The sequence below is a fragment of the Hyaena hyaena genome, unplaced genomic scaffold (assembly GCF_003009895.1).
Source record: "Hyaena hyaena isolate Hyena2069 unplaced genomic scaffold, ASM300989v1 scaffold_724, whole genome shotgun sequence".
In the NCBI taxonomy this organism is placed as follows: Eukaryota; Metazoa; Chordata; class Mammalia; order Carnivora; family Hyaenidae; genus Hyaena; species Hyaena hyaena.
This window is the reverse complement of record NW_024081354.1, coordinates 533,219-555,677: the sequence shown is the minus strand read 5'-3', so window position 1 is coordinate 555,677 and position 22,459 is coordinate 533,219. Positions and strand designations below refer to the sequence as shown.

Here is a 22,459-nt window from a genome sequence, read left to right as displayed (position 1 = left end):
GTTCTAACTATAAGGGTTAGGAGGGTGGCCGACACTCTGAAGTCTCGATTGGCCAATCTCGTTACTGGAGAGCCAGAGTCAATGTCCCACATCTTTGTCACCAACCAGTTTTCTCTTTTTCCTCTAGGAGTGAGTTGAATAGAGATTGGGTTTTTATTAAATGGACTAGTTTTGTTATTGGTCCGAACGAGGGTAAGTAAGTTGTTATTGGGTCGTTTGACCCATGGAGCTATAGTTTTACATCCCCAGGAGGCACAAAAGTATTGTTCTGTGCCTCCGCAGGTGTCAAAGTTACCAGTTCCGGGGCATACATAAAAGATCTGTTTTTTTTAGATTTTGATGTTGGCAGTCAGCCCCCAATTGACACTTGAAAGTGTTACAGTCTACACATCAGCTTCTACAAGCCCCTGGATTTGTGTTCCAGCGATCTCCCACTAAACTACAGAGGTTTAAATGGAAGGTGGGGAATGTGATGGATGCTGGTCCGGTTAATGTCAATTCTTGAACTGTCCGCCCCAAGTCTCTAGGTGTTGTTGGGGGTCCTCGCAAAACCCATTTGGCAGTGGTAGGCTGGTGAGGGTTGAGGAGATGGGGGCTGGGACTGGATTTACATACAGTTAGTAGAGTAGCAAAAGTCAGGAGTGGTGCAGCTTGAGCTTGAGTGGGTTTTCGGGGTTCTTTGTGGCCTCCCATTGAGGGTTTGGAGCCAGGTAGTCCTCTTTGATCGCAAGTGGGTCTGCCGGCCGGGTGTGGGTGTAGTGAATCCACGTGGCAACTCCGTCGACTTTCAGGGCCGTTGGGGTTGTAAGAAGCACGGTGTATGGGCCTTTCCACCTGGGCTCTAAGTTTGTTTGGTGGTGTCTCTTAACATAGACCCAGTCACCGGGGCTCAAGCGATGCGGCTCCGGTGGTGGACCTGTTTCATAGAGGACATGTAATTTAGGCCAAATATGTTTATGAACCCAGTGGATTTTTTAAAAGTCATTTAGTAGGCATTGATCTTCAAACTCATTAAACACCTGTGCTTGGAAATTGAGAATGATGGGAGGGGCCATCCCAAACATGATTTCAAAAGGAGTTAATCCCATCTGGTATGGGGAGTTGTTGCGCACCCTATAGAGTACAAAAGGGAAGGAGAATCACCCAGTCTCCTCCAGTCTCTAAGGTCAATTTAGTTAAGGTCTCTTTTAGGGTTCTATTTATCTTTTTTACCTGTCCTGAACTCTGGGGCCTGTACGCATAATGTAATTCCTAATTAATCCCCAGGTCTGTGGCTAAATTCTGGCTTACCTTGGATACAAATGTAGGTCCATTGTCTGACCCTGTCATCTGAGGAAAGCCATACCTGGGGAAGATATCTTTTAGGAGTTTTTTTGGCCACGATCTGGGCAGTCTCATGTTTGGTTGGGAATGCTTCTGTCCATCCTGAAAAAGTATCTACAAACACTAGTAGATATTTGTACTCATATAGTCCTGGTTTTACCTCAGCGAAGTCTGTCTCCCAGTAGGCTACGGGTCGTCTTCCCCTCAGGCAGGTTCCGGGGTTGCTAGGATTTTTCGTGGCGTTAGTGAGTTGGCATGCCTCGTAATTGGCCAAAATCTGTTCAATCTTAGAGTTAGCATCTCTGATTTTTATCTTAGAATGGCAAGTTAAATCTTGCATTCTTTTGATTCCCATATGGGAGGCACAGTGTATCTTGGTTAGGGCTCTCATCTCTAGATCTTCAGGGAGGATGAGCTTGTCATCTGCTGATATATACTATCTTTCTAGGTATTGGGTCATAGGCAGCTTTTTGATCCATTGTAAATTTTTTTTTTTTGTTATATTCGGGGACTTTAGGGAGAGTAGAGTCTCCAGGGTCAACCAGGGTGATGGCCAGGGTATGACTGGCCCTAAGAGCAGCTTGCTTGGCTGCTTGGTCTGCTAGGTTGTTGTCCTTAGAAATCAGATTATTATCTTTTTGGTGACCTGGGCAGTGAATAATAGCCAGTTTTTTGGGGAGCCACAAAGCTTTTAGTAAGGCCAGGATCTCTTCTTTGTTTTTGATAGTCTTTCCCTCAGCCGTGAGCAGTCCCCTTTCTCTGTATATGGCCCCATGGACGTGCGTGGTAGCGAAAGTGTATCTGCTGTCTGTATATATGTATAATTTTTTGTCTTTTCCCAGAGTCAAGGCTTTGGTTAGGGCTATGAGCTCGGCCTTCTGTGACGAGGTGCCAGTGGGCAAAGGTTCTGCCCAAATGGTTTTTTCTATTGACACTATTGCCACCCCCGCATACCTTTGTCCCTCCTGTATGAAGCAGCTACCATCTGTGAACCAAGTAATTTCTGTATCTGGAAGTGGAGTGTCCCTCAGATAAGAGCGGGTCCCATGGACTTGAGCCAGGACGTCGGCACAGTCGTGTAAAGGTGCTTCTAAGTCCAGATCCAGCAGCAATGTGGCTGGGTTTAGGGCTGTGGGGGCCTGGAAAACGATTCGGGTAGGATTAAGCAACAAAGTCTGATAATGTGTTATGCGAGCATTGCTGAGCCATCAGTCTGGTGGTTTTTATAACACTCCCTTGATGGCGTGGGGAGTAGTGATAGTTAACTCTTGTCCTAGTGTCAGTTTGTCTGCATCTTTTTTTTTTTTTTTTTTACAAATAGTTTATTGTCAAATTAGTTTCCATATAACACTCAGTGCTCATCCCCACAAGTGTCCTCCTCCATTCCCATCCCCCCTCCCCCCCACATCCATCAGTCGTCAGTTTTTGTCAGCATTCAAGAGTCTCTCATGGTTTGCCTCTCTCCCTTTCCCCCACCATTTCCGCCCTTCTTCTCCCCCTTGTTCCTCCGTCAAGTTCCTCCTAATCCTCCTATACGTGCAAACATATGATATTTGTCCTTCTCTGCCCGACTTATTTCGCTCAGCATAACACCCTCAAGGTCCATCCATGTTGCTACACATGGCCAGATTTCATTGTTTCTCATTGCCATGTAGTATTCCATGGTATAGATAAACCACATCTTGATCCATTCATCTGTTGATGGACACGTAGGCTCTTTCCATGTTTTAGCTATTGTGGAGAGTGCTGCTATGAACTGTCTGCATCTTTAACCTGAAGAGTTACTGACGCTATCATGCGGAGGCATGGGGGCCATCCCGCAGCCACTGGGTCAAGCTTCTTTGACAGATAGGCCACAGGGCGGCGCCATGGGCCCAAGCACTGGGTCAGGACACCTTTGGCTATTCCTCTGTGTTCATCTATAAACAGATGAAATGGCTTAGTCACGTCCGGTAGGCCCAAAGTGGGTGCTGACAAGAGGGCCTGTTTTAAGGTCTCAAAAGCCCTCTGATGTTCCTCAGTCCAGGTGAAGTTAGGCTGCCTTTTGGTAGCCTCATACAGAGGTCGGGCTATCTCAGTGAACTCAGGAATCCAGAGTCTGTAGAAACCGGCTGATCCTAGGAATTCCTGCACTTGTCTGGCATTCCTAGGGGTAGGGATTCTTAGGACAGTCTCTTTTCTCACCTGTGACAGCCATCGCTTACCTCCCTTGAGGATGTAGCCTAAGTATTGTACTTCTTTTTTTACAGATCTGGGCCTTTTTGGCTGAAGCCTGGTATCCTAAGTCTCCCAGGGTTTGCAGCAACCTCTAGGTACCGGTCAAGCAGGTGTCTCAACTCTCAACTGCAATAAGCAGATCATCCACATACTGTAAAGGAGTTAGTTGGGGGTTTGCGGAGAGGAACTCACCCAAATTCTTGGGTAGGGCTTCGTCAAAGATGGTGGGGGAGTTCTTGAACCCTTGGGGGAGTCTAGTCCATGTTAGTTGTCCATTGATCCCTTTGTCAGGTTGTTTCACTTTCACTCGAAAGCGAAAAGGTCTTGGCTCTTGGGAGCTAGTGGGAGGCTGAAAAAGGCATCTTTTAGGTCCAGGACCATGTACCAGACGTGGCTAGGCAGAATAGAGCTCAACAGGGTGTAGGGGTTGGGCACCGTCGGGTGGATGTCCATTACCCGCTTGTTGGCCTCTCTTAGATCCTGTACAGGCCTGTAATCGTTAGAATTTGGCTTGCGGACAGGTAACAAGGGTGTGTTCTAGGCCGAATGACATGGCCTCAGAACTCCTAGGTCCAGTAGGCACCTGATATGGGGAGTTACGCTCTTTTTGGCTTCCAGGGACATGGGGGTATTGGCGGACCTGGGCCGGGTCTGCCCCAGGCTTCAGTTCCACGAACACTGGGGGCCTATGTTTTGTTAACCCCATGTCTCCAGTCTCAGCCCATGCTGATGGGAACTGCTGGAGCCAAGGTTGAATCCCCGCATCTGGTGTCATCGGTGTCTCATATAGGCGATATTTATCTGCCAGCCCCAAGGTGAGCACATGTATTGGCTGCCCAGCCTCGTCTAATACCGTAGTCCCTTCGGCCGAGAAATGAATTTGAGTCCCCCGCTTGATCGTGGCCTAGCAAGGGGTAGGGGCAGTCTGGAATGACCATAAAGGAGTGGGGATATCCGGCCCACACCAAGGTCTACTATTCTTCAGGTAGTCCATGAATACTGTTTTATCCCTGTGGCTCCCTGGACCCAGGATGTCTTGTTTGACAGAGGGCCAGCTGGTTGCAGGAGCACAGAATGTTGAGCCCCAGTGTCCACTAAGAACTCGGTGGACTTCTCCTCCACTTTTAGGGTTACCGTAGGTTCGGGGAAGGGTGCTGAGCCCTGTCTCCCCTAGTCACTGTCATCTCCCATTACTAGAATGGGAGCATTAGATTTTTTTTTTTGGGGGGGGGGACATTCTCTGGACCAATATCTTTCTTCTTTGCAGTAGGCACATTGATTTTTGCCCAGGCGGGGGCGTCCTCCAACCCGTTTGGAGTTTTTCTTACCTTTTTCTCCTGAAGCCAACTGTCTGAGGTGTCTTTTCCGGTCCTCTGGCTCAGCAGTTGCTGCAAGTAGGATCTTGGCTAGATCCTGGTTCTGTCTCTTCTCAGCTCTTACCTGCTTGTCCTCTGCACTTTCCCTGTTGTTGTATACCTTCTCTGCCACGACCACTAGATCTTGGAGGCTCTTTTCTCCTAGACGTTCTAGTTTCTGAAGTTTTCTCCGAATGTTGGGAGCGGACTGATTGATAAAAGCCATGGCCACCGCAGCTAGGTTTGCTGGGGCCTCTGGATCCATAGGGGTGTACTGGTGGAATGCTTCCAATATTCTCTCAAGGAATGCTGTGGGGCTCTCCTAGTGTCCCTGACTGACATTATATATCTTAGCCATATTAGTAGGCTTGCGAGCCACAGCCTAGCCTTGAGACCTGCCAACAGAGTCTGGCGGTAGACCAAGAGACTCTCCTTACCTTCAGCCGTGTTGTAGTCCGATCTTGGCCATGCTAGGGGAAACCCATTCGAGCCTGGTCAGTAGTGAGAACTCCAGTGGGCCCAGGAACCAATTTCTTGGCTTCCGACTGGATTCTTTCCCGCTCTTCAGTAGTGAAGAGGACCTGCAACAATTGCTGGCAATCATTCCAGGTGGGCTGATGAGTGAACAGAACAGTTTCTAATAGGTTAATAAGGGCATGGGGATTCTCCGAGAATGGAGCGTTTTGATACCTCCAATTGTACAGATCACTCGTGGAGAAGGGCCAGTAATGGTGGGGTTGGTTGCCCCGATCATCAGGGGGCCCGTGGCCCTCAGGGGCAAGACAGTAGAGTCAGGTCCCTCAGGCGTCATTCCATGGCAGCTTCGGGCCCCTTGGGCGGGGCCCATTTCTGCCGATCTCAGGGCCGCTGGGGCTGGCGGGGCAGGGGGCACCATTAGTTCGGGTGGCGTCCATGTCCCTCCTGCTGGGCCCTGTGGAGGGGATTGATAAGGAGGGGGAAAAATTAATTCTTCCTCCGTTCCACCATGTAAGATAGGGTAGAGCAGCACAGAGGGTTTAGCTTCCTTTTTCGGCAGTTCTGAAGCCCGGGAGGGCAGGTGCTTTTCAGCTACCGCCAGGACCTCAGGTTTCTGTGTAGGCAAGAAACTTTTAATCCAAGGGGGTGGGTCATCAACCAGATCGGCCCAAACCACGATGTATGGGACTTGGTTGGGATATCCCCTTCGGGGTTGGAAAACTGGATCCTCAACCTTCTGAATGGTGTCACGGTCGAAGGTCTCCTCCAGCGGCCATCCTACATTGAAAGTGGGCCATTCTGAGCCCACTAAGTTTGAAATGGACCCTTCCTGACAATCACTGAGAGGTTATGGAGTCGTTTTTTAACCTCTCTAAAATGGGCCAACATTAAGTCTAGGGGTTTGGATGACGTCTGTTCCATAGCGTCAGTCTCAGTCACAAGGTAATAGACACTAACAGAGAAAATTGACAACTACAGAGAGACACAGAAGGCTAGCCAACAGATTCCCCCGCTCGTTCGGAGGAGAAACCAAAAGTAAGATGCCGGCCTCACGCTGGTTCACGGTAGCAACCCGCTCCATCTTTTACCAAGTTCCTCAGGGGGCACTCTGTTCCCGTTACCGATGGGGCCCTGAACCCCGTTACCGATGGGGGCCTGGAACGTCTTCACAGGATCCCCTGTGGTCACGGTCCCGTGGCGTGTCCGCCTGACCATAATTGACCACTTCCAAGTACGAATTTGTCCCGAGACCAAGAATAGAAATAGACAGATATAGACCAGACACATAGAGACAAATAGGTTCTTACCGGTGGGTTGACCCTTGGGTTCGGGGGTCCTGAGAGTCTTGGGGGGGATCCCGAGTGTTCCCGGCCAACGCACCAAATGTTATGCCTGAATTGCGAGTCCCCTGAGACCTCCAAGGAGCCGACACTGATGCAAGTACATAAGGGTCTTTATTACAAGCTTGAGCAGGGGCTCACCAGTCAACTGGTGCAGCGGCAGTAGGGTGAAGCCCCGAACAATAGCGAGCAGGGTTTTTATAGGGTAAAGGACGGGGGTGTTACAGTGCACACGTTGTATGCATAGCATCATCACATAAGTACCAATCATAATTGTACAACACCCATGACAACAGTTTTGACCATTCAGTATCTGTGAGATTTTTGTTACTTTTGGCAGGACCCAATCATGACCTTTGAGACTCCTTTGAAAACGACCAATTATGAGGTGAGTTTAAAGGGCCCGCGTGGGGTTCAGGCAAGTGGTTGAGTGATTGGCTAATTTGTACAAAGTAGTTATATATAGTCCCCAGACCCTGACTCAGACCACAGGTATATTTCTTCTTTCTTTCTTAGCTTCTTTTGATTGGCTGACCTGAGAGTGTTCTGAGGGTGGCTTCAGCTGAAGTTTTTCCTGGAACTGGGCTACATGCAGCCCGACCGTTGCTCTTAATGGGGGCCTTAATCTCAAAATGGTGTTACTTAGGTTCTTCAAGCTCAGGTAGTGATCTTATGGTTCATGAGTTGGAAAGTTGGATCCCACTGTCAGGCTTCCTGCCGTCAGGGCAGAGCCGGCTTCAGGTTCTTTTTCCCCCATCTCTACGCCCCTCCCCCACTCACTCTCCAGCATGCAGCACTCTCTCTCTGTCAAAAATAAAATAAATATTAAAAAATACGCAAACATAGAAGCTAAAGGTAAGACAAAGATTAAACATATTTTAAAATATTTGCTTATCATGATGACTTCATGCTATTATGAGTTCATATATCAGATCAAAGTACTCTTTTTTCCTTTTTTTTATGTTTCAAGTTTTTATTTAAATTCTAGTTAGTTAACATATAGTGTAATAATAGCCCACTCTCCACTCATGTCCCTTCCAGCAACATTCATTTTGTTCTCTAGCTTTTAAGAGTCTCTTATGGCTTGCCTCCTTCTCTCTCTCTCTCTCTTTTCAGAAAGAAAAAGGCAGGGTTTGTTGTACTGATAGTGGGTCCAAGTTCATATTTTGGACTTAATTTTTTTGTTTTGGTTTTCACAACTAGATCATTGTGTTTACTTATTAATGTTGTTGACAGAGTTCATAACTCTGTTATTTTCTTTTTGTTTACTTGTTTTTGCACTACTATTAGCTTCAATAAGCAATTTCTTTGTGAAAACCCTTCTAAGCCACTAATCTGCTTCATGAAGATTAGTTTAGTTAAAACTAATTGATGATAAATTCCACAAGCCACACACATACAAAGTACAGTCTGTAGCAATTTGTGGAAAAGTTCCTTTATTTTCTACTTTGCAAGGTAGAACTCTTGCTTTCTCTTTAAGATAGCTTATTTACTTTTCAGCATACAGGTATTTTACATCTTTGGTTAGGTTTGCTCCTAAGTATTTTATGGTTCTTGGTGCAATTGTAAATGGGATCTATTTCTTTATTTCTCTTTCTACTGCTTCATTATTGATGTATAGAAATGCAACTGATTTTTATACGTTGATTTTATATGCTGCAACTTTGCTGAATTCACATTCTAGCAGCTTTTTGGCAGAGTCTTTCAGGTTTTCCTTATAGACTATCATGTCATCTGCAAAAAGTGAAAGTTTGACTTCTTTTTGCCAATTTGGTTGCCTTTTATTTCATTTTGTTTTCTGATTGCTGAGGCTAGGATGTCCAACACTATGTTTAAAACGATGGAGAGAGAGTGGACATCCCTGTTGTGTTCAGTATCATTAAAATCTACACTGAAGCAAGTGGAGAACTGTAAATACACCCCATGGCTGTAAATATGCATTGAATACTAAGTTCTGCTTGTTTCTTCTGCTTCCAATATGCCAATATCCTGCAAACCCTTCTTTTCCTTTTTTATTTTCTTCTAATTTGTTTCTTCTAATTTGTTTCTAACCATTCACATGGGTAAATTCCTATCTTTCCATGTTTTAGTCTTTACATACATTTTCTATACCACTTTGTCCCCTGAAGTGCTCTCTCATGTTACTTTTTTAAAAAGGTGTGGGGGTCCCTGGGTGGCTCAGTAGGTTAAACATCCGACTTTGGCTCAGGTCATGTTCTCGTAGTTCGTGGGTTCAAGCCCCACGCTGGGCTCTGTGCTGACAGCCAGCTCAGAGCCTGGAGCCTGTTTCAGATTGTTTTCCTCTCTCTCTGACCTTCCCCTGCTCACGCTCGCTCTCTCTCTCTCAGAAATAAATAAAACATTTAAAAAAAGGTGTGAACCTCTTTCATTAGATGTATCAAAATAGAGTTTTCTTCAAAGTACAGGAATACAGGGGCACCTGTATTCAACTACTGAAAAACAAGTGTTGAAATCTTCAACTATAATTGTGGTCTTGACTCTTTCTCCTTTTAGATCTGTTGCTTTTGTTTTATATTATTTAAAGCTCTATGCATATACATTTCAGAGTTTAATGTTTTAATGAGCTGAATCGTCCATTATTATGGAGAGGTCTCTCTTATGAAACTCTTGTCAATATTCTTTTCATTACTGTTTGCACAGTATATTTTTCCATTATGCTACCTTTACCCTACATTTTAAAGGAGTTTTCATGTAAACAGCTTATGGTTGGGCCTTGGTTTTTTGCCAAAGCTGACAATCTGTTTTGTGGACTTTTCTTCATAAAGGTTTTATTTTTTTTATATTTTATTTTAGAAAAAGAGAGAACATGAGTGGGGGAAAGGCACAGAGGGAGAGAGAGAATCTTAATCAAGCTCCATGTCAGTGTGGAGCCCGACATGGGACTTGATCCCATGACTCTAGGATCATGACCTGAGCCAAAATCAAGAGTGTCAACCGACTGAGCTACCCAGGCACCCGTAAGATTTTATTTTTAAATAATCTCTACACCCAATGTAGGCCTCAAACTCACACCCCAAAGGTTGAGTCGTATGCTCCACCAACTGAGGCAGTCAGGTGCCCCTAACAACCTGTGTTTTAATTGGGAAGTTTTAGAGTTTCAAGTTTAGACCACTTATACTTAACGTAATTATTTATATGATTATATTTAAATCTACCATCTTGCTATTTTTATTTTTCCCCTTGTTCTTTGTTCCTTCTTAAACACTTTTCTTATCTCTTGTAGTTTTTTTTATTATTTCATTTAACCAATTCTATTTACTACTATCAGCTTATAAGGAATTCTTATCTCATGTATTTAGTGATTTCTCAAGTTTATGTTTATAAAGAAGAAATTTACCAAGAAAAAAAATCATCCTTGAGTTTTATTATTAACTTTGTTATGCAAGCAAAAATATTACCTCTCTTCAACAAGCTGAGTCTTAAGTCTCAACTTTACTTAGAAATTTAATTAGTGGCCCCTGGTTGGCTTAGTAGGTTGAGCATCTGACTTCAGCTCAGGTCACATGACAGATTCGAGCCCCACTTTGGGGTGTCTGCTTACTGCTCAGAGCCTGGAGCCTGCTTCAGATTCTGTGTCTCCCTCTTTCTAACCCTCCCCTGTTTGCGCTCTGTCTCTGTCTTCCTCAATAATAAATAATAAACATTAAAAAAAAGAAATGTAATTAAAATTAAAAATTCAATATAGGAAGAATATGTAGTTTATTGTTGGAAATTCAGAAAAAAAGTCAAATTTTTCACATCATGAGGAAATGAGAACGAAGGCAAGGGTAGATAATATCACAATAACGAAAATGAACACAATACATGGATATGTCAACCAGAACTGGGCTGCAAATTGTTTTATATAATAATCTATAGCACCTATGGAGGATGGTAAAAACAGCAAGGCCAATTCCCATTTAAAAACATATTGGAGTGCACTCATGTTCATAGTAGCATTATTCACAATTGCTAATATGTAGAAGCAAACGAAGTGTCCATCAATGGTTGAATAGATAAGCAAAATGTAGAATATACATACAATATAATACTATTCACATTTAATAAGAAAGGAAATTCTGATCCATGCTACAATACGGATGAAACTTGAGGACATTATGCTAAGTTAAATAAGCCAGTTACAAAGAGACAAATATCATGATTCCATTTTTGAGGTACTTTGGAGTAGTCAAAATCATAGAGATGGAAAATAGAACAGTGGTTGTCAAGGACTAGGAGATGGGGAAGTGGGACTTATTGTTTAATAGGTGTAGACTTTCAGTTTTAAAAGGTGAAAAGTTATGGGAATGGATGGTGGTGATGGTTACACATTGTGAATGTATTTAGTACTACGGACTGCACACTTAAAAGTAGTTCAGATGGCAAACGTTATCACAACTAAAAACACGTGAAAACATAGAAAACAAAACCTGTTAGAACATATCGATTTGGTCAAATATGTGCTAGTGTTCTGCTAGTGCAGAATGCACTACTGCTAGTACTCAATCCCCCCACATATTTCAAACCAAATCTGATATGGCTTGAGACTATTTTTCAAGTATTCTCTACATCAAATGTGGGGCTTGAACCTATGACCCCAAGATCCGGAGTCCCATGCTCTACCAACTGAGCACCTATGTGCCCCAAGATATATATTTTTTAAAAGAATAACAAACACAGACCAGCACATGTATTCTTACTTTATTAAATCTTACTAGTATTATTTGGGAAAATACACAGATGAGTAGGCTATGTTGATGAAATCTTATTTTTATAGGAGAATTAAGAAGACTTCAAGATACTTTCAGGTATTTTCTTCAATGATGCTTCTTATCTTTATTCCGAGACTCCAGGTAATATTCAGCCCCTACAGCTACCACAAATGCAGCAAATCCCCATTTGAATCCTTTTAATAATGCACCAACAAAGGAAACATTGTTTGCAAAGCCACCCATGTATCTCCAAGCTTCATTGCTAGAGGGGAAAAAAAAAAAGGGAAAAACCATAATCACACACAACTTATGTATATTTACTGAGTAAAACAGATTTAATTTTCATCTTTCTAACAGATTTATATGCAACCCTATATAAGATAATCTAAGTGGATCACAATAGGAGTCTTTTTTGTGACATAAGGTAATTAGGTCTATGTGCCCACGTTTCACATATACAACAGAAGAAAAAAGACTTGATGATTCACATTTCACAGCCATTAATAATCAGGATTTTACAGAATTCTCAAATGCAAGACTCACTACAGCCTATTCATTACTGGTCAGCTGTGTGGCTTTGCCCATAACAGTCATTACACCATCATATAAAGGGGAAGTCAGAAACTTGGGTATTAAATTTTGCTCTGCCACTTAGATTCACAGCCTTTTAGGCTGGACAAGTTACTTAACCTGTCAGGGCTTGCTTCTGCTTTTTCTCAATGATGATTACTATCTACCTTATAGTTTTGTTATAAAGGTTAAACGGGGCAATGTATGATGTATTCTGGCAGAGAGAGTATGTAACACTCAACATTATTATTACTATTCCAGAGGCTCACAGCTTTTCCCTGTCTTAGCAGCCTGAGCTTTAGGAGACTAAGTTCTTGCTCTGGCAATCATTCTTCTCAGTATCCTGAACAGAGAAGTAAACAGAAGTCAAATAGCTCTAGTGAAAAAAAGTCCCTCACAGAGAGGGATAAATAAGTGGAAAAAATCATGTTATAAAAAACAAAATACACTTAAACTCTAAAAATTCTGACTTGGTAGAATACATGAGAGTTAATCACATCTAATTCAGATACCAAAACCTGACCAAAGATATTAGAAGAAAACTACAGAGTAATATCCTTTATGAACATAGACGGAAATACTCTTAACAGAATTTTAGAAAATTGAATCTAGCAATATATGAAAGGATAATAACATCATGATGAAGGGTTTATACTTCAGGAATACAAGATTGGCTTGAGATTTTAAAATCAATAAGAGTAATTCATCATATTAACAGAATAAAAAAATGATATCAGCATTTCAATAGATGCAGAAAAAGCATTTACCACTAAAGAGAACACCACAACTTGACGAAGGGCATCTATGACCACCCTATGACTATTATATTTAGTGGTGAAAGACTGAATGCTTTCCCCCAATTAGCAACAAGGCAAGGATGTCTGCTTACACCACTTTTATTCAACATTATACTAGTAGTGTTACCCAGTGTAATAATACAAGAAAGAAATAAAAAGTTTACAAATTGAAAAGGAGAAAGTAATACTGATTTTAGACAAAATGACCATCTATTAATTAAATCCTAAGAAATCTGTAAAAAAAAAACTCTGCTAGAAGAAAAATGTGAATTTAGCAAAGTAACAAGATACAAAGTCAAAATATAAAACTCAATTATGTTTTCATATATAAGCAAGAAAACTGAAAATTTAAATTTAACAATACCATTTACAATAGCACAAAAATATGGAATAATTCAGGATTAATTTAACAAAATCTACATAAGACTTGTATATAAAGCAATGAAACATTGCTGAGAAAATTAAACAGAATCTAAACTGTCCATAGACTTAAAGACTCAGTATTGTTAAGACATCGAGTTTTTTTTTTTAGTTTCTGTTTAAAGTCCAGTTTGTTAATACAGTGTAAAATTAGTTTCAGGTGTACAATATAGTAATTCGAGTTGTTAAGTGAGCTCGGGGTTAATGTGATCTCAATTAAAATTCAGGCAGCCTTTCTGTAGAAACTGAAAGCTCGTTTTAAAAATTAAATGTAGGGGCACCTGGGTGGCTCAGTCGGTTAAGTGTCTGACTTCAGGTCATGATCAAACGGTTCGTGGGTTCGAGCCCCGCATTGGGCTCTGTGCTGACAGCTAGCTCAGAGCCTGGAGCCTACTTCAGATTCTTTGTCTCCCTCTCTCTCTGCCCTTCCCCTGGCTCATGCTCTGCCTCTCTCTGTCTCAAAAATAAATAAGCTATAAAAAATTTTTTAAATGTAAATACAAAGAACTTAGAATAGCTAAAACAATTTAAAAAAAAAAGGAATTTAGGTACTGATCCTCTAGAATAAATTTTATGTGAATTATTTAATTATTCTTACCGGCCCCATGGATCCCTTAGCCCTCGTGCAGCCAGCTTCTCCTGGACAGTTTCTAATGGTGTCCCTTCTATCTTCCATTGTTTATAATCTGGAAGTTTTAATTTACTATGACCATGTTCATGTCCGTGTCCATGGGCCATGTCTAAAGGATAAGATTAACATAAAAGAGAAATATGCAAATGGTAGATATCAAGTTCCCAAGTTTTCTATGTAGATTGTAGATACAAAATATCCAAAAATTTGTTAATGTTTTAAAAAGGAAAGTCAAATAAATACTTGAAAATTCTGAGTTAATGTTTTATAAAAATAGCATCTTATTACGTAACTAGTTTACATTCAGTTAAGAAATACACATGTACAAAATTTAAAAAGCAAAAATCAATAATCCCACCACTTAGAGACAGCCATTTACTATTTTGTTCCTTTCTTCAATATAAGAACAGCAAACATTTATTGTGCTCTGTGTGTCAGGAGCACCATGGTGCTTCAACATGTATTAATTCCATTACTCCTAAAACAACTCTTTGAACTTAAATCACAGTTATTATCACCATTTTACAGATGGAGACAACGAAGCTCCAATCAGGTAACTTTCTGAAGGTAACAAAAATAGTAAATGGTACTATTGGTTTTGAACCTTGCAGTTTGGTTTCACAGCCCTTGCCCCTAACTTCTAAGCAACATTGTTTCCTTCTTTCTAGTCTTTTTATAATGTGTAATTATGCATAACGACAATGTTTTATATACTATATCTTGGTAGGATATTTTGTAGGTGGGGCATCTGGGTGGGTCAGTTGGTTAAGCTTCTGACTCTTGGTTTCTGCTCAAGTCATGATCTCAGTTTGTGAGCTCGAGCCCCACTTTCAGTGCAGAGTCGGCTTGGGATTTCTCTCTCCCTGCTACTCCCCGGCATGCGCTCTCTCTCTCTCTGTCTCTCTCTCAAAAAATAAATAAAAAATTTTAGAAAAGGATATTTTGTAGGTAGTTATATAATGAGAGAAAAACATTTTATTCATAAACTTCAAAACATAATAACTCAGTACAATCTTTTGTAAAACAGTTCTGATGAAAAAAATGAAATTCCCCTTTTTGGGGGATAACATTTTTCTTAACTGGGGCACAAAGTTAGTGTTCCTTAGTTATCAAATTCATTCCAAATATTCATCTGTAAAAACCATCTTAGCTCACAGGCAGTACACACACAGTCAATGGGCTGGATCTGGCCAGCAGGCTTTGGTTTGCTGACTCCGGAATTAAACCAATGGAGACCTTAGGACTCTAAAGCCTCCTTAAACAAAATATGCCTGTAATGGCTATAATAAAGACCAGTTTTACTAGTGTTATTTTTAAAGTTTATTTATTTATAATTTCTACACTCAAGGTGGGGCTTGACACCCCCAGATCAAGAGTCACATGCTCTGCTGACTGAGCCAGCCAGGAGCCCCACACCCACTAGTGTTATTTTTATAGATAATGTAAAAATAAACTTCAGGTCAGTCCCCAGTTAAATTGCTATGAATTTCAAATTAAAGGGGTATGAATTAATACCCCCTTTCTTTAAGGTTAGCAGTAGCAATTCTATAATCACCGCTCTCCAGAAATAAAACCAAACCAAATAATTACTACCATTATGTCTGCATTTATAACTATGAACAGACCCCATAATAAGGCAGGGCTCTTACACTGCACTTTAGAAGACAGAAGTAATTATTACATAGTGTATACTCAAGACACATTATGCAAAATGCTCAGACCATTAAATAACAGTTCTCAGGATATGGGGGGAGGGTATGAATTATACATAGTAATTCTGACAAATTAACCAACCCTTTATATTTAGACATATTAAGATAATCACAAAACACTATTCTGATGGTTTTTACATTAAAAAAAAGAGTGAAAACCAAAGCTACCAAACACAAGGTAAAACAACATTCACAATTTCAAGTGAAATATTTGATTAATTAAAAAAAAATAAAAAAAAAGAAATATTTGATTAATTATTTCATTATTATTATTTAATGGATTCAATAATGTAAAGGGAAAAAATTACAGTTTCAGATTTCAGCCTAACTTTTGAGATTCAATACATTACTATGAAAGAAATTATTTTCGAAGTGTTTACTTAGAATGATCTCTTGGCTTCTTCAAACCATGTTTATAAAAATGTTTTGCTTAATGTTTCATTCCAAAACTCTAGAGATTACAAGAAAAACCCTTATTTTGGCAAATATCAATTCTAGAAGAGTAACTCTAATTGAATATTAATATACTTGGAAGAGAATACAAAGTGTCAACCTTTTTTGATAAAATAGCTTGACTTGGGAAAATAAAAAATGGAAGCAATATCATGTATGAAAGCTATATCAAAGTTACAATGTTACTATGTTCAAAATACTAAGTAATTTAGGACATAAATCTTTGAAGGATAACATGAAAGTATAGACTTATTTCTCCTAATTTCCCTCAATAAGTTCAATGTGTTTTCTCTTTTACCTCATTAAACTATTTCAGTAAAAGTCCCTTACTAAATCGAATATTTCAATGACCTTTCAAAAAGTTGAACACAATTTCTAGGGAATCCTTTGTTCTTTTAAAAATTATTTCCACTTCCATATAGCCATAAATCAATGATATCCTGATCACTCTGAAGGAAGTTTGGAATTCTACTTAAGTGCAGACTTACTTTAGTGCTGTATAGATATGACATCAAATCCTGGATGCACCATTAATAGCTATAAACTCCTGGGCATATATTATTTAATCTCTCTGAATTTGTTTCCTTGTGTAACATGAGCATAAAACCTACCTCGCAAGATTGTGAGATTTGGGGAAAACACATTGTGATATGCTTTCCACTTTTGTACCCAGGTGGTAGGAATGTGACTTAGCACAACCATTGAGAAAAACTGGCCTGACCTAGAAATGTTGAACATCTGGATACCTTAAAGTCTAGACCTGCACTGTTCAATATGATAGACACTAGGACTTGAAGTGTGGCTAGAATTTTCATGTAATTTTAATTAATTTAAATTTCAAATCGGATTCTCAAGTCAGTCACTAGAAATTGTTTTTTAATGTTTATTTATTTTTGAGAGAGACAGACAGACAGTACGAGTGGGGCAGAGAGAAAGGGAGATATGGAATCTGAAGCAGGCTCCAAGCTCTGAGCTGTCAGCACAGAGCCCAACACGGGGCTCGAACCCACAAACCATGAGATCATGACCTAAGCTGAAGTCAGATGCTTACTTAACTGACTGAGCTACCCAGGCACTCTAGAAAATTTGTTTTTAAGGTTTATTTATTTTTGAGAGAAAGTGTGCAAGCAGGGAAGGGGCAGAGGGGTGGGCAGAGAATCTGAAGCAGGTTCTGCATTGATAGCAGTGAGCCTGATACAGGGCTCAAACGCCTGCACGGTGAGATCGTGATCTGAGTCAAAGCTGCTCAACCAACTAAGCAACCCAGGTGCCCCAGTCATTGAAAAAATTTAAAGTATGTTTGGGAACAATTTAGGTGAACAGATCTACTTTTTCAAGGATCAGGTGTTTATGTTTATGAAAATTTACCATACAAACATATTCTGCAAGTGTAAAATACATTGATTTTGAGACGGTATGAAGAAAATCTAAAATATTTCATTAATAACTTTTAATGCTGATTACATCTTGAAATAATATTTGAATATACTGGGTTGGATGCAATATATAATTAATTTTGTTTTTTACCTTTTTAATACGGCTACTAGAAAACTGTAAATTATATAAGAGCCCTTGCATTATATTTGGATAGCATTGTAATAAAAAAAACTGTTATATTTTTTATATGTAACAATAGATATATACGTATATTTTTAACAATAGATGTATAAGAATCTCTTTAGCCACATTGTTAATATGGATAGCCCCAAACTATAAATGACCCTAATACCCCACATTAATGGATTAATTATGGAATAGACACACTATACAGAATATCTAGTGAAAAACTACATGCAAAAATATGAAAAAATCTCCCAAATAAAGAGGTGAGTAAAAACAAAAGATGCATACACTTTGATCCCATTTATATAAATTGAAAAACCAAACAATTCATTTTTCTAGAAATGCATCATAGATAGAAAAATTAAAGTAAAAAAAGTGAACGTTTATGACAAGTCAGGACAGTGGTTAAATCTTGGTGGAAGAGAGAGAATCATAGCTCAGACAGGGAGCTTCTAAAACAGTGTTTTTCAATCTTTTTTTTTAAAAAATCTTGTACCCCAAAAGAGCTTCTTTGGGTATTTTTTTCCTTATGATGTTTTCACTCCCCCTCTTCCAATGAAATTTAAAACCACAGATATACTGTATATTTGCTTAAGTACCATGGCTCTTTGGAGGGGCACAAACCATTGTAGTCTTTGCAATATTTTTTGTCTTTAAGATTTTTTTTCACCTCTCCTCCAAGGACAATTTTTACCACCTTGAAGGACAAACACCTCTGCTGAGAATCCAACTTCTAAGTTATTGGCAATGCTTTATTTTCTAACCTGAGGGATGGTTACACAAGGTTTGCTTAATTATAATTTTTAAATGTATTTATGTTTTATACATCTTCCCGTTATGTAAACTTCAAACTAAAAACTAAAATTAGATAAAAATAACAAATTATGCCAAGGACTCAACAATGGATACTTATTTCAGTTTCAGAACTGTTCAGACAAAAAACAGCAAGGTCATTAGTTCTACAAAGAAAGAACATGTAATAATGAAATTTTTTAAAAAAGCTATCTTCTTGTGTTTGAAGTTAACATGTAATTTGGTGATCAACTCCCACTAACTGGGATTAGCAAATTTTCCCTAACTACGAAAAAGAGGCTAATGCCACTTATAGTACATGCAGTTTTATGGTTTACCAACGACTTTCAAGTACATATTCCAAATACCCCTCATTTTTAAGCTTGCAAATAAGAACATTAGAAAATAAAAGACAAGTTAACTTGCAGTGTTCCCTCCAGTCCCTGCACCTACTTATGTGTCATTTAAAAATAGTAATCACTCTGCAAAACTGAATGTGATTTTTGTACCTTGCTTTTTTTTAAACATTCACACCAGAAAAGCCTTACCTAAAACCATACATGCCTGTTGTGAGGCAGGTATTGCAATTATTCTTATTTTACAATTTCTCGATTTGGGGCTGTTCTGATTTTATTCCATTCAAAGGTAAACCAGAAAACACGCGGCGGGGGTGTGCGGGTGGGAAAAGAGGAAAAACGTATAAGCACAGTAATTCTCATCATATCCTTCTACAAACTAACCCCTTACTACCCCAGGACTTCATTGTTCTCTCTCGCTAGTTTCTTCGATCCCCTTCCCTCGAGATATATACTCTCAGGATCTCTCCCCACTTAAGTCTCTCCCTTTTCTATAATCCCCAGAATAGAGTCTCACTCTTATTCCTGATCAAGAAGTATCCCACCAACTCTGATTTACCTGACAGCAATCTGACCTCTCACGACACTCAATAAACCCTCCAGCCGGAGCCAAGCGGAAACGGAAGTTGCTCCCGGACTGACTGACCGCAGGAAAGCAGAGAGGTCATTTAACGTTCCGTACTGGGTCACGGATTCCCGGAATCAGTGAAGGGGACATGGAGAATGCTGGAAGTCGACATTTTTTTCCCGCACACCTGTGCATCAGTGGTCTGACTGAGGTAAGAGTAACTGTAGAGGACAGAATGGCAGGGAAAAGGCGATGTTTTTCCTGCTTGGAGACCGGAATCCTTAGACACTGCACAGAGAGGAGGACCGCAGGCATACTCCAGCCAATAAGTGAGGCAGTTGTTAGACCGCGCAGTCACCCAATGGGAAGGCTGGTTGTTGCGCTGCAGTTGGCAGGCTGCTGCGGGAGGCGGTGGCGGTAAGAAGCCGGAGGCAGAGGGGTGACAGGTAGGCGGCGGCGCTGTCTTTGGGAGACGCAGGGTGCCAGGTCAGGAGGGTTTTTCTTCTCTCAGTTGCACGAACTGGAGAGGGGGCCTGACGAGGGTGGTCTGGGAAGGCGGCAGCTGGAGGGTTGGTGGTTCCGGAACCTCGCGTAGACCAGGTAGCAGCTTGGGAGGGTCGTGAGGAGAAGGCAGCTGGGGCGAGTGGAGGCTGAACCTTGCCGGGCGACGTGGGGGCCTAGGGCGTGGGGGGCTGCGGTGGCGCTGGCAGAGAAAGGAGAGAGGCAGGAGCAAGACGGTATCGTGAGGGCTGGAGGACTTCTTTGCATGAAGCTCCAAAAGAGAAAAGGACGCGGCATTGCAGGCACCTGAGAGAAATCCTAGGAATTGCTTCTTCTGGCCATTTCCCGGGGTGGGAAGGGTGTGTGGAGAAGAAACATTTACTGGCGGTCAGATCCTTCAAACTCTTTATAGCTATACATTATGTAATCGTTGGCTATTATTTGCCCAAATAACTAGGTTGTCGCTCTTGGAAGAGGTCTTGGAACCTATTGATGTGTCAGAATAGTTTTTTCGTTGATTTGAGTGCTTTCAACCTCGGCAGACTCTGTGGGTGAAGAAGCATGAAGGATAGAGTCATCAGGAAGAGCTTATCCCAAATACAGATTTGGGGTTGAGAGATAATGTTAGTTTAAGACGATCGGCCAGGTTCACGTTTTTATAATTCATGAATTTATTTGTTTTGAGGGTCAAGGTTGATTACAAATATATATTTTTTAAATCTTCAGAAAAGTGGAGAACCTCAAAAATCTATAGTAGGAGGTAAGTGCCAGTTGGAAAATGACTAGAAAATTAGTTGCTAGATTCCCCCGCCCCCAAATTGCGGATGTTAGGCACTATGAAAATAAGGTGGTGGTTTGAAGGGGGATAGGGTGGGAAGTCATCTTTTAAGTAATTTGTTTTTTAAGTCTGGTAAACTAGTTATGAATTATTTCTTAGGTTAAAAAAAGCATGCTCTTTGAACCTTTCCCACTGAAGTAAAATGTATTTATAGACATAATTAGCTGTAAATTATATTTTTTGAGTTTTTATAGTTGCACAGTGGGATGTAGAATAAAATGGGAATTCCATTCAGTATGTGTTACCTAAGGTCAAACTACATTTTGCTATAAAATTTGATTTTATAGCACACTAGAGAACTGTTTTAAAAGAAGCATTATAAATTGTTAAGATGTAATCTCATTGAAATGTAGTCTTTCGCTGAGAAGATAAAGACTAATGTAGTATGAGCAAGTGTATAATTTTTCCTTTTTTTATTAATGATAATTTATATTAGTATATCCCAGGACCTAAATTAAAAGATTCATTTTTTTTCCTCTGAGTATCATTTGGAAAAGAGAAGTAGATCATTGGAGTTTGTTCTGAAATGTTTAGAGTACTGAGATATTTATCAATACTTGAGATAAAAATTTTGATACTTGGTGTTTCACTCATTGCCTTTTTACCTTTTTGCAAGAGTAATTCTATCTTAGTCATAAAGAATACTTCTTCTGTTTTATATGCAATTATGTAGTGTGAGTACCTGTGAACAAATCTCTGCTTTTGTGCAGGATGGTGTGAGCGTGTGCCTGTATGTTTCTGTGTGAATGTATGTGTTTCTTCTTCTTATGTAATCAGGCTACTAGAGCTGTCTTAGAGAACTAATGGCTGATTTTGAATGGCCAGTAGGTGTCATTGTAGAATGTAAAAAAGTTGAACATTGGATAGGAAATTACCAGATGATTTAAGAAACACTGGTCAGAATTAGAATATAATAATAATTGGCTTATTATTTCCACATCATTAGAAGCCCAGTTTTCTGACACATTTCAGTATTGGAGTTGTTTATAAGGAATTTGAAACACTGGCTGTAAAGAAATAAAATTTTTGCTTTAAAATAGACCTTCAAAGCTTTTAAAATCCAACTCTTAAGCCACTTTGACATGCAATATGGATTTGGGTTTGTTTGATTGCTTTTAATATTTAAAAGCTCTGGTATTTAATAGTATTTTGTTAAATTCTATAATGATTAAGATTTTCAGCTTGACTGAGCTTTATAATAGAAAAACCATTGCTACATAATGAGAAACTAAAATGATAAAATATGGGCAGAAAGTCTCCAAACAAGTTACTAGCTGCACACAAAGAAGTACTTTGTTGTTTTTCTTTTAATACAAGAACAGAAGAATTTGTCTTTCATTATTGGTGGCTTCTTAGTTTTCCTCATGTTTAAAATAGCTTCTTTTTAGGCAGAGAAGGACAAATATCATATGTTTGCACGTATAGGAGGATTAGGAGGAACTTAACTCAGGACCATGGGGGAGAAGAAGGGGGGAAATGGTGGGGGAAAGGGAGAGAGGCAAACCATGAGAGACTCTTGAATGCTGAGACACAAACTGAGGAGTGATGGATGTGGAGGGGATGGGGGAGATGGGCATGGAGGAGGGCACTTGTAGGGATGAGCACTGGGTGTTATATGGAAACCAATTTGACAATAAACTATTTGTAAAAAAAAAAAAAAAAAGAAGAAGAAGTTTTTAGACTGTAGTTTAAAGTAGTACTGATGGTGTTTTTTAGGAGAGTACAAAAACATTAAATTGACAAAATGCAAAAAAAAATAGCTTCCTTTTATATATTTTTTTCTGGCTGGTAGACTATGTGCTTTTCTCAGGATGGTGAGCAGAATATTTGTCAT

General features: G+C 40.1%; 2 protein-coding genes and 1 pseudogene across 7 annotated transcripts in view; 1 reads left to right on the top strand and 2 right to left on the bottom strand.

Annotated features, from left to right (window-relative positions):
* Positions 1 to 1,742: 1,742 nt before the first annotated feature.
* On the bottom strand, positions 1,743 to 7,469 carry LOC120220683 (annotated as a pseudogene).
* A 3,929-nt stretch (positions 7,470 to 11,398) lies between these two features.
* Positions 11,399 to 19,377, bottom strand: NDUFB3 (NADH:ubiquinone oxidoreductase subunit B3). 2 transcript variants are annotated; one of them, XM_039217803.1, is made up of 3 exons: positions 19,278 to 19,377; positions 13,810 to 13,951; positions 11,399 to 11,686 (listed from the first exon to the last, which is right to left on the bottom strand). In XM_039217803.1, exons 2-3 carry the CDS (start codon positions 13,947 to 13,949, stop codon positions 11,530 to 11,532), a joined length of 297 nt encoding a protein of 98 aa, XP_039073734.1. In that variant the 5' UTR covers positions 13,950 to 13,951; positions 19,278 to 19,377; the 3' UTR covers positions 11,399 to 11,529. The 2 variants fall into 2 exon arrangements, with proteins under 2 accessions (XP_039073734.1, XP_039073732.1); XM_039217801.1 differs by lacking the exon at positions 19,278 to 19,377 and adding an exon at positions 18,911 to 18,986.
* An 18-nt stretch (positions 19,378 to 19,395) lies between these two features.
* Positions 19,396 to 22,459, top strand: part of FAM126B (family with sequence similarity 126 member B) — a 94,402-nt gene continuing 91,338 nt past the window's right edge. For 3 of the 5 annotated variants that reach the window (XM_039217798.1, XM_039217799.1, XM_039217794.1), the window contains exon 1: positions 19,659 to 19,732. The gene's annotated coding sequence lies outside the window, so the exon portion shown is untranslated. Of the gene's footprint in view, positions 19,498 to 19,658; positions 19,773 to 22,459 lie in introns of those variants that run through there. The other 2 variants (XM_039217796.1, XM_039217795.1) reach the window with 2 other exon arrangements.